Source organism: Camellia sinensis, chromosome 10 (assembly GCF_055761805.1).
Source record: "Camellia sinensis isolate YWXY chromosome 10, ASM5576180v1, whole genome shotgun sequence".
NCBI lineage: Eukaryota > Viridiplantae > Streptophyta > Magnoliopsida > Ericales > Theaceae > Camellia > Camellia sinensis.
The window spans coordinates 35,861,857-35,887,367 of record NC_138970.1 but is presented as its reverse complement, the minus strand read 5'-3'; the positions used below and the strand labels follow the sequence as shown (position 1 = coordinate 35,887,367).

At 31.1% G+C, this 25,511-nt stretch overlaps 1 protein-coding gene and 1 non-coding gene across 2 annotated transcripts; one reads left to right on the top strand and one right to left on the bottom strand.

Annotated features, from left to right (window-relative positions):
• The first annotated feature begins 11,582 nt into the window (after nt 1–11,582).
• Nucleotides 11,583–11,656, top strand: TRNAN-GUU (transfer RNA asparagine (anticodon GUU)). Its single transcript has one exon. It is a non-coding gene; the product is annotated as a tRNA-Asn (tRNA).
• A 5,075-nt stretch (nt 11,657–16,731) lies between these two features.
• Nucleotides 16,732–18,301, bottom strand: LOC114318487 (uncharacterized). Its single transcript, XM_082889956.1, has 2 exons — nt 17,339–18,301; nt 16,732–17,154 (listed from the first exon to the last, which is right to left on the bottom strand). The coding sequence occupies exons 1-2, from the start codon at nt 18,162–18,164 to the stop codon at nt 16,790–16,792; spliced, it is 1,191 nt and encodes a 396-aa protein (XP_082746082.1). The 5' UTR covers nt 18,165–18,301; the 3' UTR covers nt 16,732–16,789.
• Between the last annotated feature and the right edge of the window lie 7,210 nt (nt 18,302–25,511).

Sequence of the window (25,511 nt, the reverse complement as noted above, 5' to 3'; positions counted from 1 at the left end):
ATTCTAAGCTCAATATACACATCAAACTCGTAATCTTGAAGAAATTTCATGCTAAATGACTTAGTTACACAATCTAGAGGTTGTAATCTTACCTAGAGTTTTGAATTACTCTTGTTCTAGCACAATCTTTGACCAATTCAAGCTATGGACTTTAATTTCTCTTTAATCTCCTCCTTTCTCTCATTAGAATTGTGCTCCCTCTCTCTCTCTAAAATGTTTCACCAAATTTAAGCACTAAGGGGCAAAAGAATTGAGCTCAAAAATGAGCTTAAGGGTTATATATAAAACTATGATGCTAAAATACACTAATTAGAACATAAGGTTGCCAAACGCGACTTAACGAATCAGACTGAATCAATTTTTAATAAAATTTGCCATATGGTTCTAAAAATTCCAAATAACATATCGGTGTAGCCAATTTCGGTTTCGGATGCCGATAAGGCTTTCAATTTACATATTAAAGTGGAATTCCAAACAGATATTTCTATAAGTAATAGATAGAAAGCCAAATATCATGCAAATCACATAATAAACTCATAATTTATTTTGTTCGCTTAATTAACATCCTTGTACCGGTTAGTGGCTAATTGTGGATCGGGGTTATTACATTTTGCATGTCTTTTTAGAATGATTAAAAAATGGATATGAGGAAGTCTACACTTTTGATACTCAATGACATACATGTAAGCAATTACAGGTCCAAAAAGTTATTTTTTGATAATTTCAACTTTTAGCTCAACTATTTTGACACGAAAAATACGAGCAATAAGGTCTGGTCTATTTTGGGCTTCTTCAGTATGCTTTAATTCAGCTTTGATTTCAGGCCAAGAAGGGTTGCATGTCATTGTCAAGAATATATCAGGCTTTCCATATCGTTGAACTAAAGTCATAGCATCTAAATATCTCCGCTTCATATCTCTTGGGCCACCAATAAATGATACTGAAAGAACAACTCGGCGACCTACATTTGATGCCTTCGTTTTGCCTAGTGTTACACTATCTGCAATTTCTTGATAAAGGTCAGTTCGAATAGTATCTTGGTTTGCTTGTATGTAATCTAGTCAAGTACTTTCAATCTTAATGTACATGTCAACAATAAATTGTTGTAATAATCAGGCAGAATGGAGTAAGATAGAAGGATTTGTTGATCTAATTTGCAATAGGTAGCAATAGTATGTGCGGCATGAAATTGGTGCCTGAGAAGTTGTCATTAATTGGGATGCTACACTCGATAACAAACAATGAACATAAGTTTTATTAGTTAATTCTATATTTTGGAGGCATACATTTTGATCTGAATCATTTGTAATTTACCTTCTTTTTGTACACCCCAAAACTCTGATGAGGCTATTGGCAAAAACATTGAGTCACAATTGTTTGTAGCAGATTTGTTTGATTTGCTACTCTTTTTTTTTTCTTTTCACACACCACGATGCCATCCAATTTCACCATAAGGAAATAGTAGTGAATATTGGAGAGGATCGTAACAACCATAGTAATGAAAAACTCTTTGGTTGCCACCTGATTTACAATGTACAATAATGTCACGTGTTTTATTCCTTGCACTTTCTTCTTCGACCCAAATAGTTGCAACTTGTGAAGCAATAGGTGCATTATACATTCTTTGGTCTAAGTTAGGGTTCGTGCGAATGACAATGCTTTGTTCTTCATCAAGGCCAATAGCTTTTAAGCTACGCAAGAATTGAACATAAGGATTTTGTGACAATATATTCATAATTGTTCGAATAATAGTTTGGGGTAGCTGAGGGGAAAGTTGGGAACGATGTTGTAATTCATGATCAGTATCGAAGAAATAAAGTTGAAGATATTTTGGAGTTATATTGGGTGATTCCAAGGAATTGATATAATGATATATTTGTCCTTGAGCTCGAAAAGTATATATGCCTTTTTGTTTTCTTGCTACATTGGTATCAAGTTTGACACCCATAGAAGTAAAGGCAAAAAGGTTATTGTATGTACGAATATTAGCTCGAAAATGTTGGGCATCATCGTTGGGAGTAGTTAGCAGTTCACATAGAGCTTTAGGTGGATGATTAATAGAAAGTTGTATATCGCCTTTTTCACAACATGTTCCTCTAGGTTCGCATGCAAAAATTTTTGCGTGACAAAATCGGCAACATGATGCCCTAGGAAGAGAAGAAGCTTTGGATGGCGGAATTGAAAAGCTGTGATAAATTCTACGATTTGTTTGAGGGCCTTCCATGACAACAAAAATAGCATGTCAATACATTTATTATAAAATATTTGTCAATTTGTGACAAAATATTGGATGCTTACGTTTGGGTGTTGGTTTTGCTAACATGTTTGCAACACCAATTGTGAATGGTGTTCCTTGCAACTGGGTTAGAGTGGCTTTTTGTGAGGATGAGCTACCTAATCTCATAAAAGGATAATGAAGTTGTCAAACATGTGAGTTGAATATTTAAGATATATATATATATTTTGGACAATCAAATGAATAAAAATTTTCGTGTGATATTTGACAAACTTACCAATTAGAGAGGAAGATATTGCAATAACATTTTGGATTGCAGTACTTGAAGGAATTGCATGAATACCACTTCTACTTGTATTACTCGATGTCGAGGTGGTATCAATATAATGTTTCACATGAAAGTTGAAAAGAATTAATAGATTCATAGCTGTAAGATTGGGACATTAGAATTTTTGGGTTTTATTTTGGGCCTATAGATTGAATAATTTTACCATTGTTTGTTGTCACTCCACATGTTAATTGTGATTTAGCTTTTGCACAATTTTCCTTTTGACGTTGTGCCCTTTGTTTTTTTTTTTTTTGATCATCTGTTAATCGTGCATAATATGCACACTAACATTCTCGATTCTTTTCGCGTCAACGAGCTGGAAAACTATATACGATTATTACTTATGTTGTGACAAGGCTATGAGTATTTTAAGTTTAAGCGTACCTGTATGTTCATTGATATCACCTTTTATTTTGTTTTGTTGAGAATCGCTCATGCTTGCATAAATAAAAAGAATACAACAATATTTTTATTCTATCATCTTTTCTAATAATATTGAAGTTCAAATGCACAATTTATTCACAAACTATAAAGCAAAAATCACAATGTATATATATATATATATATATTATCACAAATATACATAGCTAACCTTTTGATGAAGAGTCGATCGTGAATGCAAGCAAGGTTTAGTCCAACAAGCCACCTTTGAAATGCAAGATTCTGGTAAGATTATTTAGATAATGCAAAAGCTTTGTTAACTATGTGGGATAAGCATTTTGGAAAACCAGAGAAGCAATCCAAAGGTATAAGGAAGAGAAACATTTAATTGCATATAAGTTTCTTTATGTAATTTATACATACTATCATATTCACGCAATATTCATAGTTAGTAATTCATGTTGTTCTGATACATGGAAGTTTTAAAATATAATCTATATATGTCTATGCATTATATATATATTATCACAAATATATATATAACAAACCTTTTGATGACGAGGCGATCGTGAATGCAAGCAAGGTTTAGTCCAATATTCATATTGTTTTGTACAAATGGTTCAATGGATAGTGTTTTGCTTAAATTTAATATTTTCTTTGCGATTTAATTTGATTTTCTTTTGGCTAGAATTTTTTTTTTTTTGGTTGGAACTTTGGCTTGTAGTTTTTCGAACTTTTCTTTCTAAACAGATTTTGAAGGCCTTTTTTCTTATGTTGCTTCTTTAGAAAAGTTGGTTTCTTATTATTTCCTCTATGTGCTTAACATTTTTTTTTTTTTTTTGATTTGTGAACTCGATAATTGAAGTCATTATTAAAGATTAAAGCGTATTGTCTAAAATATCATACATTATTCTTAATCGAAAACCAATTCAGTGATTTGAAGAATGATGTGAATTAAACTGTTCCAGTTCAATAATCGTTCAGCAAATCTACTAGAACTTTTGTTTCCAATTCTTGCTACTGCAAATTCAATCAATGAACTCTTGGGTAAAGTTCATTCACTTGTTCGAAAAAAATCCAAGGTTTTGTCCCCGTGCTTGATGTCTAGATATTTATAGATGTCTTGGTAAACAATTTATTCTTTATGATTTGATTTTGCCCCCTTTTTTTCTTTTTTTCTTTTTAATATATAGGGTAAGCATTTTGCAAAACCAGAGAAGCAATCCAAAAGTAGAAGAAAGAGAAATTTTTAGTTGAATATAACTTTGTTTATGTAATATATAGATACTATCATATTCATGCAATATTCATTTTTTATGTATATATATTAATGCAATATTTATTTGAGGAGTTCATTATATTCATTGGTGAGACCATATTCATGTTCATCTTTCTGCTATTCTTCATTCTTTTGCGACCCAAAAATTATTTGGCATTAAAATGTTTAGGGATTAGGAATTATATATATTTTTTGTTTGATAAATAAGGCATTAGGAATTATATTTCAATCAATATGAAAATAACAATAGGAAGAGTTCTTAGGACTAAATCTTAATTTTCTAGGCATTTTACTCATTAATACTTGATAGAGCTAAATCTCAAAGCCATTTTGCTATCAAGTATGGCATTTGATGGATTGGATGAGAGCTCAATTACACTGTAGTTTTTGACACAAGATTTCGAACTTCTTTCGAACTTCTTTGTTGACCATGGATTTATTCTTAAATCATGTTGGTGGTAGAGTAAGTTTTCTCATGTTTCACATAAGATATTTAAAACTCAGGTCTATTTTGTAAGATGTATAAATCTTTGGTTTCTCCTTTCTTTTAAGTTTTTCTTTTTCTTTTTCTTTTTAAATTTCTTTTCCACTTTAAAACAGTGGACAATTATATTTCAAATATAAAAAATAAAAATAAAAATAAAGCGTTAAAACTTTGCAATCTAAGAACGTGAATTTCTTGGAATTGACCAAACCCTTTCGGTAGCAATGGTTCAATGGCTAGTGTTTTGCCTGAATCTAATATTTTCTTTGATGTTTAATTTGATCTTCTTTTGGCTAGTTTTCTTCTTCTTCTTTTTTTCTTTTTTTTTTCTTTTTTTTTTTTTTTTTTTTTGTGTGTGTGTGTTGTTGGAACTCATAGTTTTTGGCTTGTAATTTTTTGAACTTTTCTTTCTAAGCAGATTTTGAAGGCCTTTTTTCTTGTCCTGCTTCTATAGATTACTTGTTTTCCAATTATTTCTCCTCGTTTGATATTTTGGCAGTTTCTAACCTTTGGGAGACAGCAACTTTGTACGTATCAGCAAACCTGATTTGGTTCACCTAGATGAAGCTTTTATGCTTCCAGGAAAAGAAGAAAAAAACAAAAACAAAAACATATGTTATCAAGTACCAAAAGTTTGGCTTTCTATCTAAGCAAAATAAGTTGAAAATTTTGCTTGGTGGATCTCAATTGATATTGTTTACAACAAGGTTATCTCTCGAATAGAAAACAAATAGTGTGGAGTGTAGAGCAATGTAGGTGGAGGCAATATATGCAACCACATTGCTTCAAAATTTGTACATATTTTGTCACAATTCAATAGGTAAACAATGGCAGTGGGATACTCGTGGCTGCTGCAATAGAACTGTTGCTCAGGTTTGTTATCTTGTGTTAAAAAACTATTCTTTGTGCCTACATCTCTCAGGTTGTGAGTTGCTTTCCCAGCCTTGTTTTGTGTGTTTTTTTCTGTTCCAATCATATGTTTTTTCTTCCTGGTTTGCCCCATTTTTTTTCCCCCTAGTTTGCTGGTTTTTTTTTTTTTTTTCTTTCCTGGTTTGCTGTTTCAACTGCGCAAATCATTCTTGAAAAATTCAACTATTCAAATCAAATTCATATCAAAACAACATAGCTCTTAGATTTCTTATTTCAAATAACAAAGCAAATTCCAAGAAATTTTTGGGAGCTTGCTGACTGAAGTTTTCTAATACAAACAGTGGACTAATCAAGGGATGACATATGCTAAAGTAAATGAAATCACACAGCTGTAGATGATGAGAGCAGAAAAGTTTTATATATTATTTGGTGATAGAAGAAAAATTTTGTATTTTACTTTCTTGTATTTTATGCAAAGGTGATGCAAGGTTGATCATTGTGACTTTTGGGGCTGACTTGTATTATTTGTGATACTAAAGGCTGATTATCTTTGTTCGCAAACCTGTCCACCTATTAATTTTTGCTGTTTTAGTAAGCTGGTGAATGGTTGTCAAGTAGAAGGTAATGTGGTATCAGTGACAATTATATTGGAGGGGATTTGATATTTTATTTTGGATGATTGTTTTTATTCTAATAAGAAAAGAAATTATTGCTTTAATTCAGATGCCTTTTAAGAAATGGATCATGAGTCGATCTTTTCTGGTTGCATTTCTATTAAATTTTAATGCATCCCCCTTTTAGTCATTCTTGGAAATTGGATGCATGCTTACTTTGCTCTTCTTGTATATGTAGATGTTATACTTCTTTTCACTATATTGTGGAGATGAGTTTGATTTCTTCTTGGGAGCTAACTTATAACAGAAATCATGTTTGCTTTGTAGTCATTTATATTTTCCTGATTTGGCTGGTATGCTCCTAAAAGTTGACAAGTTATTTTTTGACTCTCTTAAGAGTCCTAAATTGCATTGATGTAGGTAGTGAAACACATCTATGACAGAATTATTATGTGGTCTTCATGTTGGGGTTTTGGATTGTTGAGATTAAAAAAAAATTGGGGTTGTCTACTCATTCACATATAAGAGAATCAGTGGACAATTTTGCCCAATATGTTATAGACTTTGGAAATTAGCCAAATATGACATCTAACTTAGACATGAATCAGAAGCCCGGTGAAATTTTTTTATTGTTATGGAAAATTTTTCTAACTTACACATTGTGAAAAATGTAGTTATGATTGATTAGAGTACAAAATATGAAATATTTGTGTATTTGATATTGGTGATTTTCTTAAAAAAACCTTGTATCTTTGCCTTTTTGTATTATTTCAATTGGATGTTTTTTTTTTCCTGCTCTTTTTCTTCCTGGTTTCTCGGATTTTTTTTCCCCCTGGTTTGCCGTTTTTTTCTTCTTGATTTGCTGTTTCAACTACCCAAATCATTCTTGAAAAATTCAACTATTCAAATCAAATTCATATCATTGTTAAAATCACATGTCAACTACATATAAATTTTCACTATTCTTATTTTTGAAGTTCACTATGGTTTGGCTCAAAAATTCAACGACAAATGAATTCCAAAATGATACGAAGGAGGTGATGTACACAAATTTATTTTTTTTTTCGTTAGTTATCAAGTACTAAAAGTTTGGGTTTGTATCTAAGCAATCTAAGTGGGACATTTTACTTGGTGGATCGCAATTGATATTGTTTATACTAAGGTTAATTCATTTACATATATTTGCTGCATTTTTTTTTTTTTCAATTTTCCATACTTTGCTACTCTTTTTTTTTTTTCCCCTACTCCTCTTTTTTTTTTTTCTCAACATCATGGTGGAATTATTGATTGTAAAGCCGGATTGATGAATTACGAAAGTTTATGAAAGTTAAAGTGTATGTGAGAAATCACTTTTCACTGCCAAAACACATGCTGAACAATGTATGGAAGCCCAAACATCTCAATCTCTTAGTCAAACATATTTGCAAATACACGGTGGACAAATCATCCCATAACAAAACAAACACAACATCAATAAAATAAGCCCAATGTATTGAAGCCAAAACATCTCAATCTTTTAGTCAAACATATTTGCAAACACATGGTGGACAAATCATCCCATAACAAAACAAACACAGACTCACTAAAATAAGCCCATTAATTAATGTATAGTCACACAAGCAGACAGAGAGACAGAGAAGATGAGCATACTGGTTATTTTGTTTGCTACAGCTACAGATAGAACCAACAACAGCAGCAGAAGGTATGTATATAATTCTACACAGTCGGCCAGATGATGCAAAGCACATGTAAGACAATCGGTGATTTGCAGATTGGAAAATTGGAACCACATAATTTCTCGACACCAATTTATTACTCAGCATGACTCACCTGCTTGATTCTGTATCTCGGGAACACAAGCATCACCATTTGAGAACGACAACAACAAACACCGTCTCACCTCGTTGGAACTCACAGGTGAAACATAACAATCATTAGAAGAAACTTCCACCGCTTCCATGTATAGGTGTTTTGTTTTTTTGTTCCTATTTTGAAAGTTCAACCAATTAATATATTAGGGCCAATTAGACAATTTGATTAGATGCAAAGAGGGCAAATCAGACAATTTCACGCGTTAGATGCAAAGGACTTGCTTACTTTCATTCTTTTATATATAGGTTATAGATTAGAGGTGATTTCAGTTTGATTTTGGACAGTTTGTGAATTGGTTTGGACCTGTCCATATATATGCGGTTTGGAGAAAATTCAGCTCACAACTGTCCACAGTGTGGGTTGTGACTTGTGCAGATATGGTTCACGGATGTACGGGAGGTTGCGGGCATTTTGCGAATTGGACTTTTTTTCTTTAAAATTTTATTTTAGAGCATTTTTTTCTCATTTTGTAAATATTTATTTTGGGTCATTTTCCCCCCATTTTTTAAAATGCTCCTACATTAATAATTAATGAATTAAAACTTATAAAATTAAAAACACAACAAAATCAAATCCTAACACAAAGTCCAGTCCTAAATTAGATCATTAATCTCATTCACTATCTACTACTCAACAATACAATTAAATTAAAATTATTCAAAATCCTAAGCTTACCTAGAAGTCCAGGTTTAAAAAATAAAAAATAAATAAAAAAAGGTCTAAGTGTGGGCAGGTTAAACTCACAACCCGTCCGCAACTCGCAATCATGCCATATTCCAAAACACATCCACCCGCATTGGGTCTGCGAAACCGCCTATTTATATACGGATCAGTTCGGATTGGACGGGTTGAGAAGTTTGGATAACCCTATGCACAACCCTAACTTAGATAGATAGTTTGTGGATGCTTTGAGAAATTGCTATTTCAGTAGACTATTTTAGTTTTTGGCTATTTTAGTAGGCTAAAATTTTTGTTTATGTTTACTTTAGTTTTGGAATTATGATTTGAGTGTAAAATTATGATTTAAGTGTGGAATTGTGAATTGAATTTTGACAAGAGAAAATCTGTTTGGTTAGGAGTTTTAAAAAGAGTTTTGAATTTTGAAAAGAGTTTTGAATTGTATTTTGAGTTTTGAGTTTTTGAATTTTGAGCTGTATTTTGAAATTTTGAATTTATTTTTTAAAAATATTAAAAAATATTTAAGAAAATTTTATTTTTTATTTTAAATATATAACTTTATTTAAATATTATATTTTTACACACTCAAACTCAATTCAAAAATAATTTTTAAGACTCAACTAAACGCATAATTCGAAAGTTCACACTACTTTCAAAACCCTATATTTAAATCGTAACCAAATATATAAATATATATATATATATATTAAAAATATATATTTATAAAATAAAATAAAATATTTAAAATAAAAATTATATATTTAAAATAAAAAATATTTTTTTAATTTTTTAATAATTTAAAAATATATTTAAAATATTTAAAAAAAAACACAGTACACAAATATATGAAATATAGTGCATATTAAAATAAATAAATAAAAATTTAAAATATAAAATATTTACCCTAAAAAAATAAAGTTAAGAAATTTTTTTAATATTTTAAAAAAAAACAAATCCAAAAAATTTTACAATACAATTCAAAATTCTTTTCAAAACTTATAACCAAACAAATTTTAAATTTTAAAAACTCAACTCAAAACTCATAACTCAAAACATGACTTTGCACTCAAATCATAATTCAAAAAATAATTTTAAAAAACAAAATAAATTTTTTCTTTTTAATTTTTGAATTTCTTTTTTAAAATAAAATTTTGAAAAGAGTTTGATTTTGAATTTTGAATTTTGAATTGAGTTTTGAGTTGTTTGTTTAGTTATGAGTTTTGAAAATAATTTTTGAATTGAGTTTTGAGTTTTGAGTTTTGAATTTTAAGAAAAAAAAATTTGGTTATAAGTTTTGAAATTTTTTATTAGAATCACAATTCTACAATACAACTAAACGATATCTTTGTGTTTGAGAAGATAGTTAGATTTTTTTAATAGTTTGATGTGATATTTGTGAGAGAAAAAATAAAATAATTATGAATTTGATGTGACATTTTGTCTTTTTGTAAATTTTAGCATAAACAAAGCAAAGTAGTGTTGGATCATGAGTTTCAAGAAAAAAATTATAATTTAGATGATAATCTAGGGAAATTTTATGGTACACACCCCTTTAGGGGTGTATACCATGTGTACCTTATCATAATAAAAAAAATGTTAGAGATTTTAAATATTCCACCAAATGTCTTACACGGGTAGGGTCTCTAATATTACCCCACGTCCATATATGACATTTGGTAAAATTTTTAAGATATCTAACATTACTCTATCATAATTGGCGTAACTTCGTTACAATATTCCGTAACATCAATCACAAAATGCGTAACATTGTAATAAATGAGTGTAACAAAATATCTAAAATTTTAGGAAGATTTATTAGAAAATTCTTTTTCAAGTGTTTATATCACAATTAGTTTATAAGATATTCTTATATTCTAATAAGTCCTATTATTTGAACATTTGATCTACCAAATCATAATTCTCATAGTTAAGACATTTTATGAACATTTCTACCCTTACGAATATTTTTTAAACGGTTAGCAATTTTGTGACATAAACATTCATATTTTACAATGTGAATATTCACATTGACGGTATGAACATTCACATTGACGGTATGAATATTAACATTGACGATGTGAACACTTACATCTAGAATATTCACACTGTAAATGTGAATTATTAGAGTTATTTTGGTAACTATGTTATCCATAGAACTTATTAGAATATAGAAAAAATAATGTGAACTAAATGGAACATAAGTAGGTGAAAAGGAATTTATAAAAAAGTGTCCCAAAATTTTATAGGTCACGTAACAAAAATTTGTGACTTAGGCCTCGTTTGGGAATATGTTAATTTAGTAACTTTTTGGTTATTTGGCTAAAATATGAGCTAAAAAAATTAGTATGTTTGGAATGACTTTTTAGCTTTTTACAAAAGATGCACAAAAAGTAGAGAGAGAAAAAAATTTTTGACTTTTAAGTATGGATTGTTGGCGTTTTGACTTTTTTAATAACTTTTTGACTTTTTAGCTAAGCCGGTTGCTTCCCAAACGAGGCTTTAGTTAGAACATTTTTAGTACAGTAATTTATGATGAAATTACTCATTTTGTAATTGATATTACGAAATTTTATAATAAAATTATATTAATTTATAATAAGGTATATATGATACACACCATTGCACTGGTGTGTAGTGTAAGATTGATAGTCTATAAGTATTATTAGAAACTTTCATAAATGTTATTTACAAAAAAATATATATATATAAATAAAATATGTGACGTAACATTGCTGGGAAACTTTTGGTCTGTTGATGGCAAATTCTCTTACTACCAAGAAGTTAGGAAATGGAACGTTGTTAATTATAAATATTCTGTGAAATAAACCGTAGACAAAAGTGCTGGAATAGCTCAGTTGGCTAGAGCGTGTGGCTGTTAACCACAAGGTCGGAGGTTCAAGCCCTCCTTCTAGCTAAGTCTCTCTCATTTCAGTTTTACCAAAATTTAATTTTAATGAAGTCTCGTTTTTTTTTTTTTTTCCAAATCATAAAGCCCCATATATTTACCCAACTTTCACAAATGCCTCCGTTTGGAAAGGACTTTTTAGTTTTTTTAACTTTTTTTGTGAGAAAAGAGTGTAATAATTATGAGTTGAATGTGATGTTTTATTTATTTTGACTAAAATAGCCTATTTATTTTTTTTTTTGCTAAAAAAACCTAAAAACCTTCTTCTCAAACCCTTCTTCCCAAACGGTAAGTTTTTTTTTTTTTTTTAAACTTATTTAAACATTTTCTTTTAATTTATTTAATTGTTTTTGTCTCACATATTCTCAAAATAAAAATAAACAATTGCAAGTAGCTCATAAATTTGACCAAACAACCCGAACAAGCATATGCCAAAGTTGAATTTGTAGTACTTATTGTCAGGTACGGTTTCAAAACATTTGGTGAGCTATCCTTTTCAATTTCTTTTTCAAACCATTTAATTCCTTGTCTTTCCACAGTTTAAAGAAAAAAAACCAAGAATTTTTTTGGGTGAAGACAATCATTTAATCCATTTTTGAAAAGTTAAAATAAATAAATTAGGTAAGATGGGTTGATCATAATAATAGTACCTTTCCCATTAAAAAAAATGAGTGTTTTGTCCATTAGGTGCAACCTCAATGAGTTGTATCCCACCGACTATAATTTCTGTCGATCAAGAGTGAAACAATTCTTTAAACTCGACCTCAATAATTCCGAGAACTTGACTTGGTAAATAGGGTTTAAGACTTGAGAGTTTACTCTTTTCAAGATCTCAAATTTGACTTACTAGTAAAAACGTTTAGGCCATAGGCCGTAAGGTTTAAAAACTCTATTTCAAAAGGTTTGCTCTACTGGTGCCTTGGTGGTAGGTCCCTTCCTATGGGTTGGATTAAATCAGGTCGGGAACCGGCTGTCCCAGGGCCTGAGCCTACGGAGGTCGTGATGTCCCCACATAACCTCTTTTTTTTTCGTTCAAAAAAAAAAAGAAAAAGGTTTGTGCAGGACTTTAAAAAAAAAAAAAAATCTCCAAATTTTCATTACCACTCCAAAAGAATTGAGTTTTATTTTTTAAATTTTTATTAACAAAAAGAATAATTTTTACCGATGTAAGCTTAATCATAGAGGGATAACTTTTGAAGGTAGACCCTATAAGGAGTCGAGACCCCAAAAGTCACCTTTAAATGATTGTTACATAACCTGACCACTTAACCATGTAAAGAAATAAAGTATAAGAAGAGTATACTGTAACTGCATCAATAAATTGAACCAAGTTAGTTTAAAAAAAAAGGCCTAACCACATAGGGGTAACCTTTGGAGTTAGATCTTAAGAAGCCAAGGCTCCAGAGGTTACCATTAGGTAGTTACCATACAGCAAGGTCACTCAATTATACAACGATAAGATACAGACTTACACATAGGTGGAAATTTGAACTCATACTCCTAACACTGAGGACGATTTGCCCAGGCTCAAAAAATTTGTCCTACCAACCATATATGTTAGTACCTCAAGACTTAAGCCACAAAATCTTGTCAGGATGCCACAACCCTTGTGTTGAACCAAGTCAGTTTATTTGTTAGTGAAGGATAAAATCAGGTTATAGAAGCCGCAAGTGAACACTTTATTCAATGAATTGCAGCAGGCTAGAAGGCGCAAATGAAGACTTTATTCAATAAATTGAACCAATTAGTTTTTTGGTTTTTTTTTTAAGGATAAAATCATTGTCAAGAAAGAAAAAAAAGGACCATTCGTTTAATAAATGGCAAAATAGTTTTTTTTTTTTTTTTTTTAGTGAAAAAGTTGGATGGGTTCTTAATTTATTTATTTTTAATTCTTTTAATCAAAAACAAATAAATTACTATGTTTAGTGGATTAGACTCGAACTGAATCTAGCATAATCAATCTAATGTGATCTGATTAAACATTAATAAGAATCTAAATCTCATAATGATCAATTCGAATCCTAGTTCCATTTATACCGATATCTAATCAGTAAACTTGATCCATAATATAGGGATTATTCAAATGGACTCGTACTCTATCAAACTTGACCCATAGTTTGTGCATTTCTTTTTTTTCTTTTTCTTTTTTAAATAATGTGTTAAATTGTTTTATTTTAGAAATATTTCTGCAATAATTCAAATGAGTTGCAGGAAGCTTCCGTGTTACAACTTACAACATTTATCAAAAAAAATTTGTTATAAATCTTTAATTTTTTATTAAATAAATAATTAAATAACTCACATAAATATAAAATTTACAAAATTTAATTTTCTTAACGTCACCAAACTTCAAGGGTAGGCGACAAGTACATACAAGAAACACGTTTGCATTGCGAAAACACTTTCAGAAAATTCTACTTTTCAGAACACTTTTCAAAAAATTTTACTTTCTTATTTTTCGTATTTTTTTGTTTTTACTGAATTTTTTTAATATTTTAAGTATTTTTTTTACTTTTTAAACACACCTAACATAAATACGCTTAAAAAGTAAAAAAAATGTAAAAAAAATCTTTTAAAAATTCACTAAATACCAAAAATACAAAAAAAAAATACAAAAATTCAGTATATTTTTTGTATTTCTATGTATTTATTAATTTTTTAAAATATTTTACTTTTTAGATACCTGTAACTAAGGTGCATATAAAAAAATTAAAAAAAAATATTTACTAAAAACAAAGAATACGAAAATCAAAAAATTCAATTTTCAAAAAATTTAATCCAAAAAATTTAAACCAAACACACTTACCCAAAAGTCACAGGCACAGGCTTTAGATTTAGACCAACGTGTGATGAGGGTGGTGAGTCCTAGGTCCTCATAAAACTACCGCACGAACACGAAGTCGGTGACCCTCATTCACTCACACCACAATCTCAGTTCACATTATTGTAAATTTTTTACACTCACCCTCTCAAAATAACAGTTTTTTAGGGAATTTAAATTTTTTTTTGATAATATAATTATTATATTCTAAAATTATTAATTTTTTTAAATTATTTTTTGATAATATATTTTTTGAGAATATTAATTGTCATAATTATATTTTTTGTATTATTAATGAATTTAAAAAAAAGACAAAATAAGAAATTCATATTATTTTAATCATTAATTTTTAAAAATAAATTAATATTTTGAGATAACGAAAAAATAAAATAAGAGACTAATATTTTGAGATAGAAAGAATAGTTTTTAAATTTTTTTATTAAAATATAAGATAAAAAAATAAAATTTTTATAAATAAATTTTTTCATTTTTTTATCAAAAAAAATGCAAGAAGTAAAAAGAATAGAAAAGAATTTTAACACTTTTATATAATTTTTTCATTTTTTAACTTCTTAATTATTATTATTATTATTTATTTATTTATTTTTGACTAAAGCACTCTCATACCAAACAAACCATTAATAACGTGTCTGTTTAGTAAAAATCTTGTTCGGAGGTTGGGTGATGGTCGCACCAGATGATAAGTGGTGGCCAGTGGGATTGAAGAAAGAAGAGTCTGACAACTTAGGCCAAGTTTGGGAAGATTCAAAAAAGTCAAAAAGCCAAAAAGTTACTCAAAAAGCTAAAAAGTTAACACTATTCACCAAAAGTCAACAATTACGGCTGCACAACTCCCAATTCAAATTTTTCCCTACAAATCAATTTTTACAATTTTTTATTACACATTTTTCAATAAAAAGTCAAAAAGTTAACCCAAACATCCATATTTTCAACCTCAATTTTTTAGTCCAAAAAGACAAAAAGTGCACTTTTTTAGTCTTCCCAAACTTGGCCTTATTTTAAAAATAAGTGAAAATACCTATCTTTATTTTCAAAAAAAATTCAAATTAATTCCACTTCTTTTAAAAGCAAAATCAATTTATCAAACCAAATTTTGTTTCCAGTCTCCCAAAACAATGCCTAACTTTGATTAGAGTTGTGTATGATGCGATTCGACAATTTGAGAATAAGATTACAAATTAAATTGTGAATGATAGATTGATAAATAAATCATAATTTGGGGCGATTTTAATTTTCTAGTTTATTGAAAAAATTTCTTAAACAATTATGAAATATTTACATAATATAAAACATTAATTTGTATAATATTTTAGGTAAATTACAATAAACCCCTGCCTGTGTTTGGCAAGTGGGTTTGCAGGCTTTTTTGGCTATTTTAGCCACAAAAAACAAAATAGACTGTTTTAGCCATAACAAACAAAACATCACATCTAACCCATAATCATTACATTCTTCTCTCACAAAAAAACTCAAAAAAGCCAAAAAGCCAAAAAGCTCTTCCCATACCAAACTTTTAAGCTCAGGCTAAAATAGCCAAAAAAGTCAAAAAGCCAAAAAGCCAACCCACTTCCCAAACGGAAGCTGAAATTTGATTAAAAGACGAATTGTTTCATGTGGTTTTAGAAATTACATTTCATTCCCAGATGTTTCAAATTTCATAACAAATTGTCCATTTTATTAATAAATCATCAAGTCAATTAACAGTTTTTAATAATATTAAAAATATGCTTCAATTAATAATTTAGGTAATTTTATTATTGTGTATAGGAGAACAATTATGAATTTTATTTTTTTAGTTAATTCCGTTAAATAAAAAATTCTAACAAAGAATATTTGTAATTTTTCAAACCACAGACAATCTGTATGTTAAGAAAACCTCAGCGGGTATATAAGTAATTTACCCTTATATTTTTTATATATATAACACAAACTAATTTTTCATAATATATATATAACTACTAATTTACAATAAATTTCATATCTTAAATATGTCTCACATTTATTTTTACTTTAATATTTTATTAGAAATTAAAAAAAAAAATATATATATATATATATATATGTATTAATTATAATAAAGTGGAGTGATTTCAAAGACAGATTATAAATTTCAAAATTTAATCCGCAATTAGCAAATGAATCACTATGAATTGGGTAATTTTAACAATTTGACAATATTTTGCACATCCCTAACTTGGTTTATAAAAATATGAAAAACAAAGCATATCATCACCTTACCAAGTTCTGTAAAATGAAACTTGCACATTTTATTCAAAATTTTCACAAAGTTTCAACTAGAATTACAAAGCTAATTTGTTCATGTTACATAGGACTAGTTCATCTACAACCTGGTGAAACAAGAAGTCAAGAATTTGTTGCCCAAACACAGTACAAATCTCTTCAATATCTTCAAATTCAATGACTTTCTCATTAACCCAATGTGTCTCTTCTATGCCTTTCTCTGTCAATCTAAGAATCTGAGTCAACATTACATCATAATACTGGGTCTCACTAGTCTGCTTTTCCTTGTCATCTCTGTTCTTTGCTTTTATCACATGATGCTCATCTGCTATGAAGTTTCGAGTGTAATTTGAAGAAGGGTTGTTGCTGTCATTGTTAGCAACATTTGATGATCTTGAATTTGAAATTGTTACGTTTGTGTGACCTGTTACAAACATTAAAAATAAGACTATAAGCTTGGATGATGATGATACAGTTTCTGTTTTCGAAAATGCAAAAAACAAAAACGAAACGAATAAAAACACAGAAATTACAAAACAGAGTATAAAAAAAGTACATGGTGATTCCAAAAACTAACCTGATGTAGACTCATGATGAAGATCAAGAACCGAAACAGGACTCAAATTTTCCAAAACACACGGATTGTTGGACTTTCTTAGCCATGTTGTTTCGACTCTTTTTCTTGTTCCCAATCTTCAATTCACTCTTTGTTTTCTTCTGATTCACATTCTTAACTCCGCTTTTTTTTGCTATCAAACTTTCACGAGCTTGTCTTTGAACAACAACAACCTTATTCTTACGATCCAAATTAACATTGTCAACCTTCAAAGAACAATTTCTACACAGCTTGTTTGGCTGATCTTCCTTTCTCCTAAAAACCTTCCTCTTGTTTTCAAACTTTGTCTCGCTTAAATTCTCTCTGCTTCTCTCTGTTTTCATCTCTTGCTGCTTCAAATCTTTCAAAGCCATGTCAGAACTCAAACCCATTTTGTTCCCTCCATTTCCACCTACTTTCTCGAGGCACAAAACAAAAAAATCAAGATTCTGCTTTTTTGGTTGTTGTTGTTGCTGAAGAAAGGTTGGAACTTCGCGAAACGATAGTGATGTTCTGAACCGGCGATGGTGGGAAAGAGTGGGATTAAAATCTGGGAAGTAATTGACGGAATTGACTGATCTGCTACGGAGAATGGATGAGTCTTTTGGAACCAAGTTGAGATGTGGGAGTGAGTCTAGACCCATGAGTCTTGCAACTATCCCTGGAGTTTTGACTTGGGTTTTGAAATCATTTTTTGAGTTTTCGAAGGTGGTGGTTGAGATGGTGATGGTGGGATCGATGATGAGATCAGATGGGTGGGTTGGGAGGTTGCCGGTGCAAAGGAGGCGGCGGAGGATACCAGAGAAACACTTGGACGTGGAGTTCTGTGAGTTGGTCATGTTTGACAGAGAGAGATAGACTGTACTGTGTTTTGAAAGAGAATCGGGTAAAAGGGGGTAGACTGGTAGTGGTGTCACTAAAAGGCAACGAAGTCACAGGCACAGGCTTCAGATTTAGACCAACGTGTGATGAGGGTAGTGAGTCCTCGGCCTACATTATTGTTAAGGGGTAGTTCCTAGGTCCTCAAAAAAACTACTGCACGAAGTCGGTAAGCCCATTCACACACAATCTTAGTTCACATTATTGTGAATTTTTTATTCGTTCAGTCTCCAAATAATAGTATTTTTTTAAAGAAATTAATTTTTTCCAGTGTAATTATTATATTTTAAAATTATTCCTTTATAGTATATTTTTTAAAAAATATTAATTATTATAATTATACTTTTTATATTGTTAACGAATTTAAAAGAAGGAAAAAATAAAAAAAATTATATTATTTTAATCTTTAATTTTTTAAAAAGAACTAATATTTTAGAATAATAAAAAATAGAATAAAGGAATAATATTTTAAGACAGAAGAAGTAGTTTTTAAATTCTTTTTATTAAAATATAAGGTAAAAAAATTAAAAAAATTTATAAATGAATTTTTCATTTTTTTTATCAAAAAAACATGCAAGAAGTAAAAAGAATAGAGAGGAATTTTGACTCCTTTATATAGTTTTTTAATTTTTTAACTTTTTATTTTATTTATTTATTCATTGTGATTAAAACACTTGTATACCAAACAAACCATTAATAACTTGTCTGTTTATATTTCATAAAAAGTCAAAAAGTGCACTTATTTAAATCATTCTAAACAACTCCTAAAAATCTTGTTAAGAGGTTGGCTGATGGTCGCAGCAGATGATAAGTGGTGGCAGAGATGGTGGGATTGAAGCAAGAAGAATGACAACTTTATTTTAAAAATAAGTGAAAATACCTATCTTTATTTCCAAAAAGTTTCAAATTAATTCCATTTTTTTTAAAAGCAAAATCAATATATCAAACCTACAAATTTTGTTTCCAGTTTCCCAAAATAATGCCTAACTTTTCATTATTTTGATTAGGGTGTATATAGTGAGATTCGGATGATTTGAAAATAAAATTATAAATTAAATCGTGAATGACAGATTGATAAATAATCAAATTACGGTTTGAGGTAATCTTAATTTGTTACTTAATTGAAGAATTTTCTTAAACAATTATGAAGTATTTGCATAATATAAAAACATTAATTTGCATAATATTTTAGGTAAATTACAAATATATTCCCTAAAGTTTAATTAAAGTACGAATTGCCTCCTGTGGTTCTAGAAATTATATATAATTATTAATTTACAACAAATTTCACATCTTAAATATGTCTCACATTCATTTATACTTTAATACTTCATTAGAAATTACAAAATATATATATGTATTAACTATAACAAAGTGAAACGATTTCAAAGACAGTATAAATTTCAAAATTTAATCCGAAATTAGCAAATGAATCACTGTGGATTGGGCGATTTTCGAAATTTAACAATATTTTGCACAGCCCTAGTTTATGAAAATATGAAAAACAAAACACATCATCATCTTACCAAGTTCTGTAAAATGAAACTTGCATATTTTTTTCAAAATTTTCACAAAGTTTCAACAAGAATTACAATGCAAATCTGTTCATATTACATAGGACTAGTTCATCTACAACCTGGTGAAACAGTAAGTCAAGAATTTGTTGCCCAAACACAGTACAAATCTCTTCAACATCTTCAAATTCAATGACTTTCTCATTAACCCAATGTGTCTCTTGTATGCCTTTCTCTGTCAATCTAAGAATTGTTGGAAATGGTAGAAAAATTTTAGGTAAAATCAGAATTTTTTTTCAAGTTTGGTCTATTTTTTAGGTGGGCTCCGAGTGGCGATTTACTCGGGTCAAAGTGGTAACGCGTTCTATGCCGCGTTGTGATTCACGTGGTATATTTGGTTGCTCAAAACCATTACCGAGTGAATGGGAAATTGAAGCCAAAATGTGCTCCATGGAAATGGAGTTTTAGTGGAAATTCCTTAAGGTTGTAAATTGGCTTGTCCCACATTGATTCGGTGGGAAGTTTTGAAAGGGTTTATAAGGCTTGGGTGAGATACTTAGGGTGTGCTCCAAGGGGTACCCAAATGTTTTAGAGGGAGAGGTTATTGGCAAAATGGGCTAGACCCATTGGACCCAAAAATCACCACACGCGCGCACCGCCACCGTCCGGGCGGGCTGGGCTTGGGCGCGGGTGTGTGGTTGGGTTGGGCTTCTAATCTTTTTGGAATTAATGCACACCCAAACAAGGCCCTTCTCGTTTTTTGCTATCTGTTTGAATTATCAACATGTTCAAATCTGTTTGAATTCAAAACCAACAGATATCATACCTGTTCAATTTAAAACCAAGAGCCACCTTTACATCTATAAATAGGACCACCCTCATTTGATATTTTTCATTCAGAAATTTCGTATTTCAACTGCTGAATATATATTCTTCATCTTGCTGCATTTTATTTCTGAAAGAAAGAGTGTAAACACTTAGTGTGTTCGTAAAGCAAACAATTTGTAGTGCTACTATTGTTTGTGGTAAGATCATTTCATCTTGGGAGATAGATGTCCAAATTCTGAAAGCACCGTGGAAAGAACGAATCTGTCTTAAGGACACAGTGTTAAACACTGGACTTTATCAGAAAATCTATTCAAATAAATTAACCAAGTAAGTTGTTTAATTTTATTATGTTTTTATTTGTTTATTTAATCAGATTTTATTTTTGTTTTTGTAACAAAACAAAATCTGTGATTTTATTTATTTATTTTTATTTCGAGTTTGATTTTTGTAATCAAACAAATTCTCTCATTTTCTTTATTTCTTTATATTCTTGTTGTTGTTTTGTACACAACAGAATTTAATCTTTTTAAATACAGTGAAGATTGTCCAACAATCTTAAGACAGAATCCTTTTTTGGTATCTTCATTATATTTAATTTTCTGTGTTTTCAAAGTAATATTCTGGTTGGAAAAACAAATAGTGATTTATGCTATTTGACAGATAGTAGTAATATACTGTCTCTTTTCTTTGACAACTAGTAGTAATTTACTGGTGTCATTAACAATTGCAGAATATTAATTGGTATTACCGAAAATTATTGTGATATTTTATTTTTCTAAGTTTTAGTAACAAGGAAAATAAAATTATTTTGTTGTTATAATTTATTTTTTGGTTTTAGTAACTAGAAAATTAATTTGTGTTTTAATTTTTTCTGATTTTTGTAATAAGAGATTATGGCTACTACAACTAAAACTGCATCTGGCAGTGGTACTCCTATTGTTATACCTACATCGGTCCCTATCCAGAACCATGTTCATGTACCAATCAATCATGGAGAAAAATCGGAAAAATTTAACAGTACCGAGTTTAAGAGATGGCAGCAGAAGATGCTGTTCTATCTTACGACTCTTAATTTGGCCCGGTTTCTCCATGAAGAGGCTCCAGCACTTAAAGAGGGTGAAAGTGATCGGCAAGTTGTTGCCGCTGTAGATGCTTGGAAATATTCAGATTTGCTGTACAGAAACTACATCCTGAATGGCCTTGACAATATGCTATATAATGTATACAGTCCTCTGAAAACAGCAAAAGAATTGTGGGATTCTTTGGAGAAGAAATACAAGACAGAAGATGCCGGCACGAAGAAATTTGTCGTCGGTAAATTTCTGGACTTTGTAATGGTAGACTCCCAAACGGTAATTTCTCAAGTTCAAAATTTTCAAATAATTTTGCATGATATTCATTCAGAAGGTATGTCTCTTAGCGAGTCATTCCAAGTCGCTGCTTTAGTGGAAAAGTTACCACCGGCTTGGAAAGATTTCAAAAATTATTTAAAACATAAATGCAAAGAGATGACTATGGATGAATTGATTGTAAGATTAAGAATTGAAGAAGATAACCGAAAGGCTGAAAAGAGGAATGGGAAAAATCCCATTGAGTCCAAGGCTAATGTGGTAGAACAAGTTCATAAACCACATAACAAAAGGAGAAAGTTTACTGGAGATGGTCCTAAACAAGGCGATAGTAGCAAGAAGTTCAAAGGAAAATGCTATAATTGTGGCAAAACTGGACATCGAGCTTCTGACTGCCGCCGCCCTAAGAAGGGTCATGGAAGTACAAGTAAGAAGACCACCAATCAGGCCAATGTAACAGAATTGGATTACATCTCTGACGGAGTGAATGACATCAACCTCTCTTCTGTGGTGTCTGAGGCTAACTTGGTTGGAAATCCCAAAGAGTGGTGGGTTGACACTGGAGCAACTCGTCACATTTGTGCAGACAAGAAGATGTTCACTACCTACAATGAGGCTGCAAATGGTGAACAACTTTTTATGGGAAATTCTTCTACTTCTACTGTGGCTGGACAAGGGAAAGTGATCTTGAAGATGACATCAGGGAAAGAACTAACCCTCAACAACGTACTGCATGTACCTGACATCCGGAAGAATTTAGTTTCTGGGTCTTTGTTAAGTAAAAATGGTTTTAGGCTTGTATTTGAGTTTGATAAATTTGTATTAACAAAGAGTGGTATGTATGTTGGTAAGGGATACATGAGTGATGGTCTCTTTAAGTTGAATGTAATGACAGTTGTACCGAAAGTTGCTATGAATAAGAATAACACATCTTTTGTTTATATTCTTGAGTCAAATTTATGGCATGGTAGATTAGGACATGTGAATTTTGATGCTTTGCGTAGATTAATTGGTTTAGATCATATACCAAAGTTTGAAATTAATCTTAATCATAAATGTGAAATTTGTGTAGAAGCGAAACTAATTAAGGCTCCATTTAAATCGGTTGAAAGAAAAACCGAACCTCTAGAATTAATTCATACTGATGTATGTGATTTAAAATTTATTCAAACTAGAGGAGGCAAAAAGTATTTCATAACATTTATCGATGATTGCACAAGATATTGTTATGTTTATTTACTTAGAAGTAAAGATGAAGCCTTAGAAATGTTTAAACTCTACAAAACAGAAGTTGAAAATCAACTTGGTAAAACCATTAAAATGGTTAGAAGTGATAGGGGTGTTGAATATGATGCACCATTAAATGAATTTTGTGCACAACATGGCATTATTCACCAAACTACAGCCCCTTATTCTCCACAGCAAAATGGAATTGCTTAAAGGAAGAATAGAACCCTAAAAGAAATTATGAATGCCATGTTACTAACTTCAGGTTTACCACAGAACTTGTGGGGGGAAGCAATATTGTCTGCTAATTATGTTCTTAATAGAATGCCCCACAAGAAAACCAACAGCACTCCTTATGAATTGTGGAAAGGTCGACCACCTTCCTATAAATACTTAAAAGTGTGGGGGTGTTTGGCAAAAGTTGAAGTTCTTGTTCCTAAAAAGACTAAGATTGGACCAAAAACAGTAGACTGTGTGTTTATTGGTTATGCTCAGAATAGTAGTGCATATCGGTTTCTGACTTACAAATCAGAAATACCTGATATAAATGTGAACACTATTATAGAGTCAAGGAATGCTGTGTTTTTTGAACATGTCTTTCCTTACAAGAAAGGACATGAATTAAGTTCACAGAAAAGAACTTATGATTGTACACAAAGTTAAGAGACTAATGACAATCAAACACAAGAAACTAGTAATAGTCTCGATGTCACGACCCAAACCCGGCCCTATGGGTTTAGCACCGTAACCGGCCAGTAATCCGAGATTACCGAAGGCCTGCAGAACAGTAAAACAGAGTACAGGGCCTGGCGGAAGCCAAAACAGTAAATAAACAATGTCCAATGAGCTGTGACAGTCTGTATGCAAAAAGACTTTCATACATTTGTACGTAGACAGTACAGAACAGTATGCACAATATTTACAATCATTCAGACTAGGGACTTCATCCCTTACATAACAGTACAGTAACATGCAGTCTATACAGTCCATTCGGTTATTACAAAACAGTAAGACAGTACAGAAGGGGGAATTGTAAAACACCCCTAAGCCTTAACACGATAGGCTCGGAACCTCGCAGTGAGGCACATAGGCTGGCTTGACAAAACTGGAGTTAGCCTCGACGCTCCTAGCTGCGGTCTAGTGCCTGAACACCTACATATATATATGAGCAGTGAGCTAAAGCCCAGTGAATAACATAATGCGTAAAGGGGTTAAGAACGAATGTCCTTACGGTATGAAAACAGTTCAATTAAACAGTATTTCAGTTGCTCAGTCAGTACAGTCATATGTGGTACACCCATTAGCATAACAGTGCAGTAAGCAGTAGGTCTTAAAAGACCGAACAGTAATGATGGCCATCAGTCAGTAAACAGTGGTGGTTCCAACAAGGGAACCGACAGAGAATTCTGTCACAGTAACAGTAAACAGTAGGTGCTAAGGATGCCACAATACAGTTCAGAATATAGGACATACATTCATTCAATTAACAGTAATCAGTTCAGAAAACAGTATAGTTCAGTTGTTCAGAAGATAATCATTTGTGAACATATCTTTACACAATCGTTACTCACAGAGTTTGGGCTACGGTATGCTAGAGCGTGCCTCCCCAGTCGCCAACCCTACACAGTTAACAGATTGAACACACTAAGCTACACAGTTGGGAAAGATAGTAACTTAACCACTAATGCCTCGGTGTGTTCTACATCTATATCCTCAGTAAGATGCCTTAAACTAGGCCTAAGAATGCCTAGAATGGGATAAGGATGCAAGGATGTACTCAAAAAGCAATTTCAGAAGTTTCAGAAAAACAGAGTCCCGCTCGAGCGCAGGTTTACTCGCTCGAGCGGACATGCAACAAAGGTACACGCTCGAGCGTCAACTCTCCCGCTCGAGCGTACTGTAAAAGTACTGGATGGGTGAAATCTCCGCTCGACGGGCGCTCGACGCCCGCTCAATCGTGAGACACATGCCTCCGCTCGAGCGCCCAATCCTCTGCTCGAGCGGACTGTAAAACAGTGCAGAGAAAATACTGGATGCTCGCATTCCACGCTCGAGCGTCACTAGTCCCCACTCAAGCGGAAGTGCAAAATCTGGAAAACCCAGATTGCACCTCCAAGCCAAAAACCAAGTTTTAACAACTCAAAACTCGACCTCTTGGGCTGAATTTCCAGAAAACATTTGTAAACACATGGAATAACATGGCTCAAAACTCAATTTGAGAAATCAAAGCCCAAGGGTGTTTAATTCAAACTCAATTTCAAACCATTTTTCAAGAACAAACCTCAAACATGACATGTATGATCTTCAAATAACTTTCAAACTTCAAAACATGCTCTAGCAAGCCAATTGATTCACAAACAAGATGAAAACATGGCCTACACTCAAAACA

Bases quoted from the DNA above. Each gene is read 5' to 3' on its own strand.
- LOC114318487 (XM_082889956.1), bottom strand. From the start codon at position 18,164: ATGACCAACTCACAGAACTCCACGTCCAAGTGTTTCTCTGGTATCCTC. The intron at 17,155-17,338 runs GTTCTTGATCTT...TGTTTGTAACAG, and splicing joins AAAATTTGAGTCCTGTTTCG to GTCACACAAACGTAACAATT.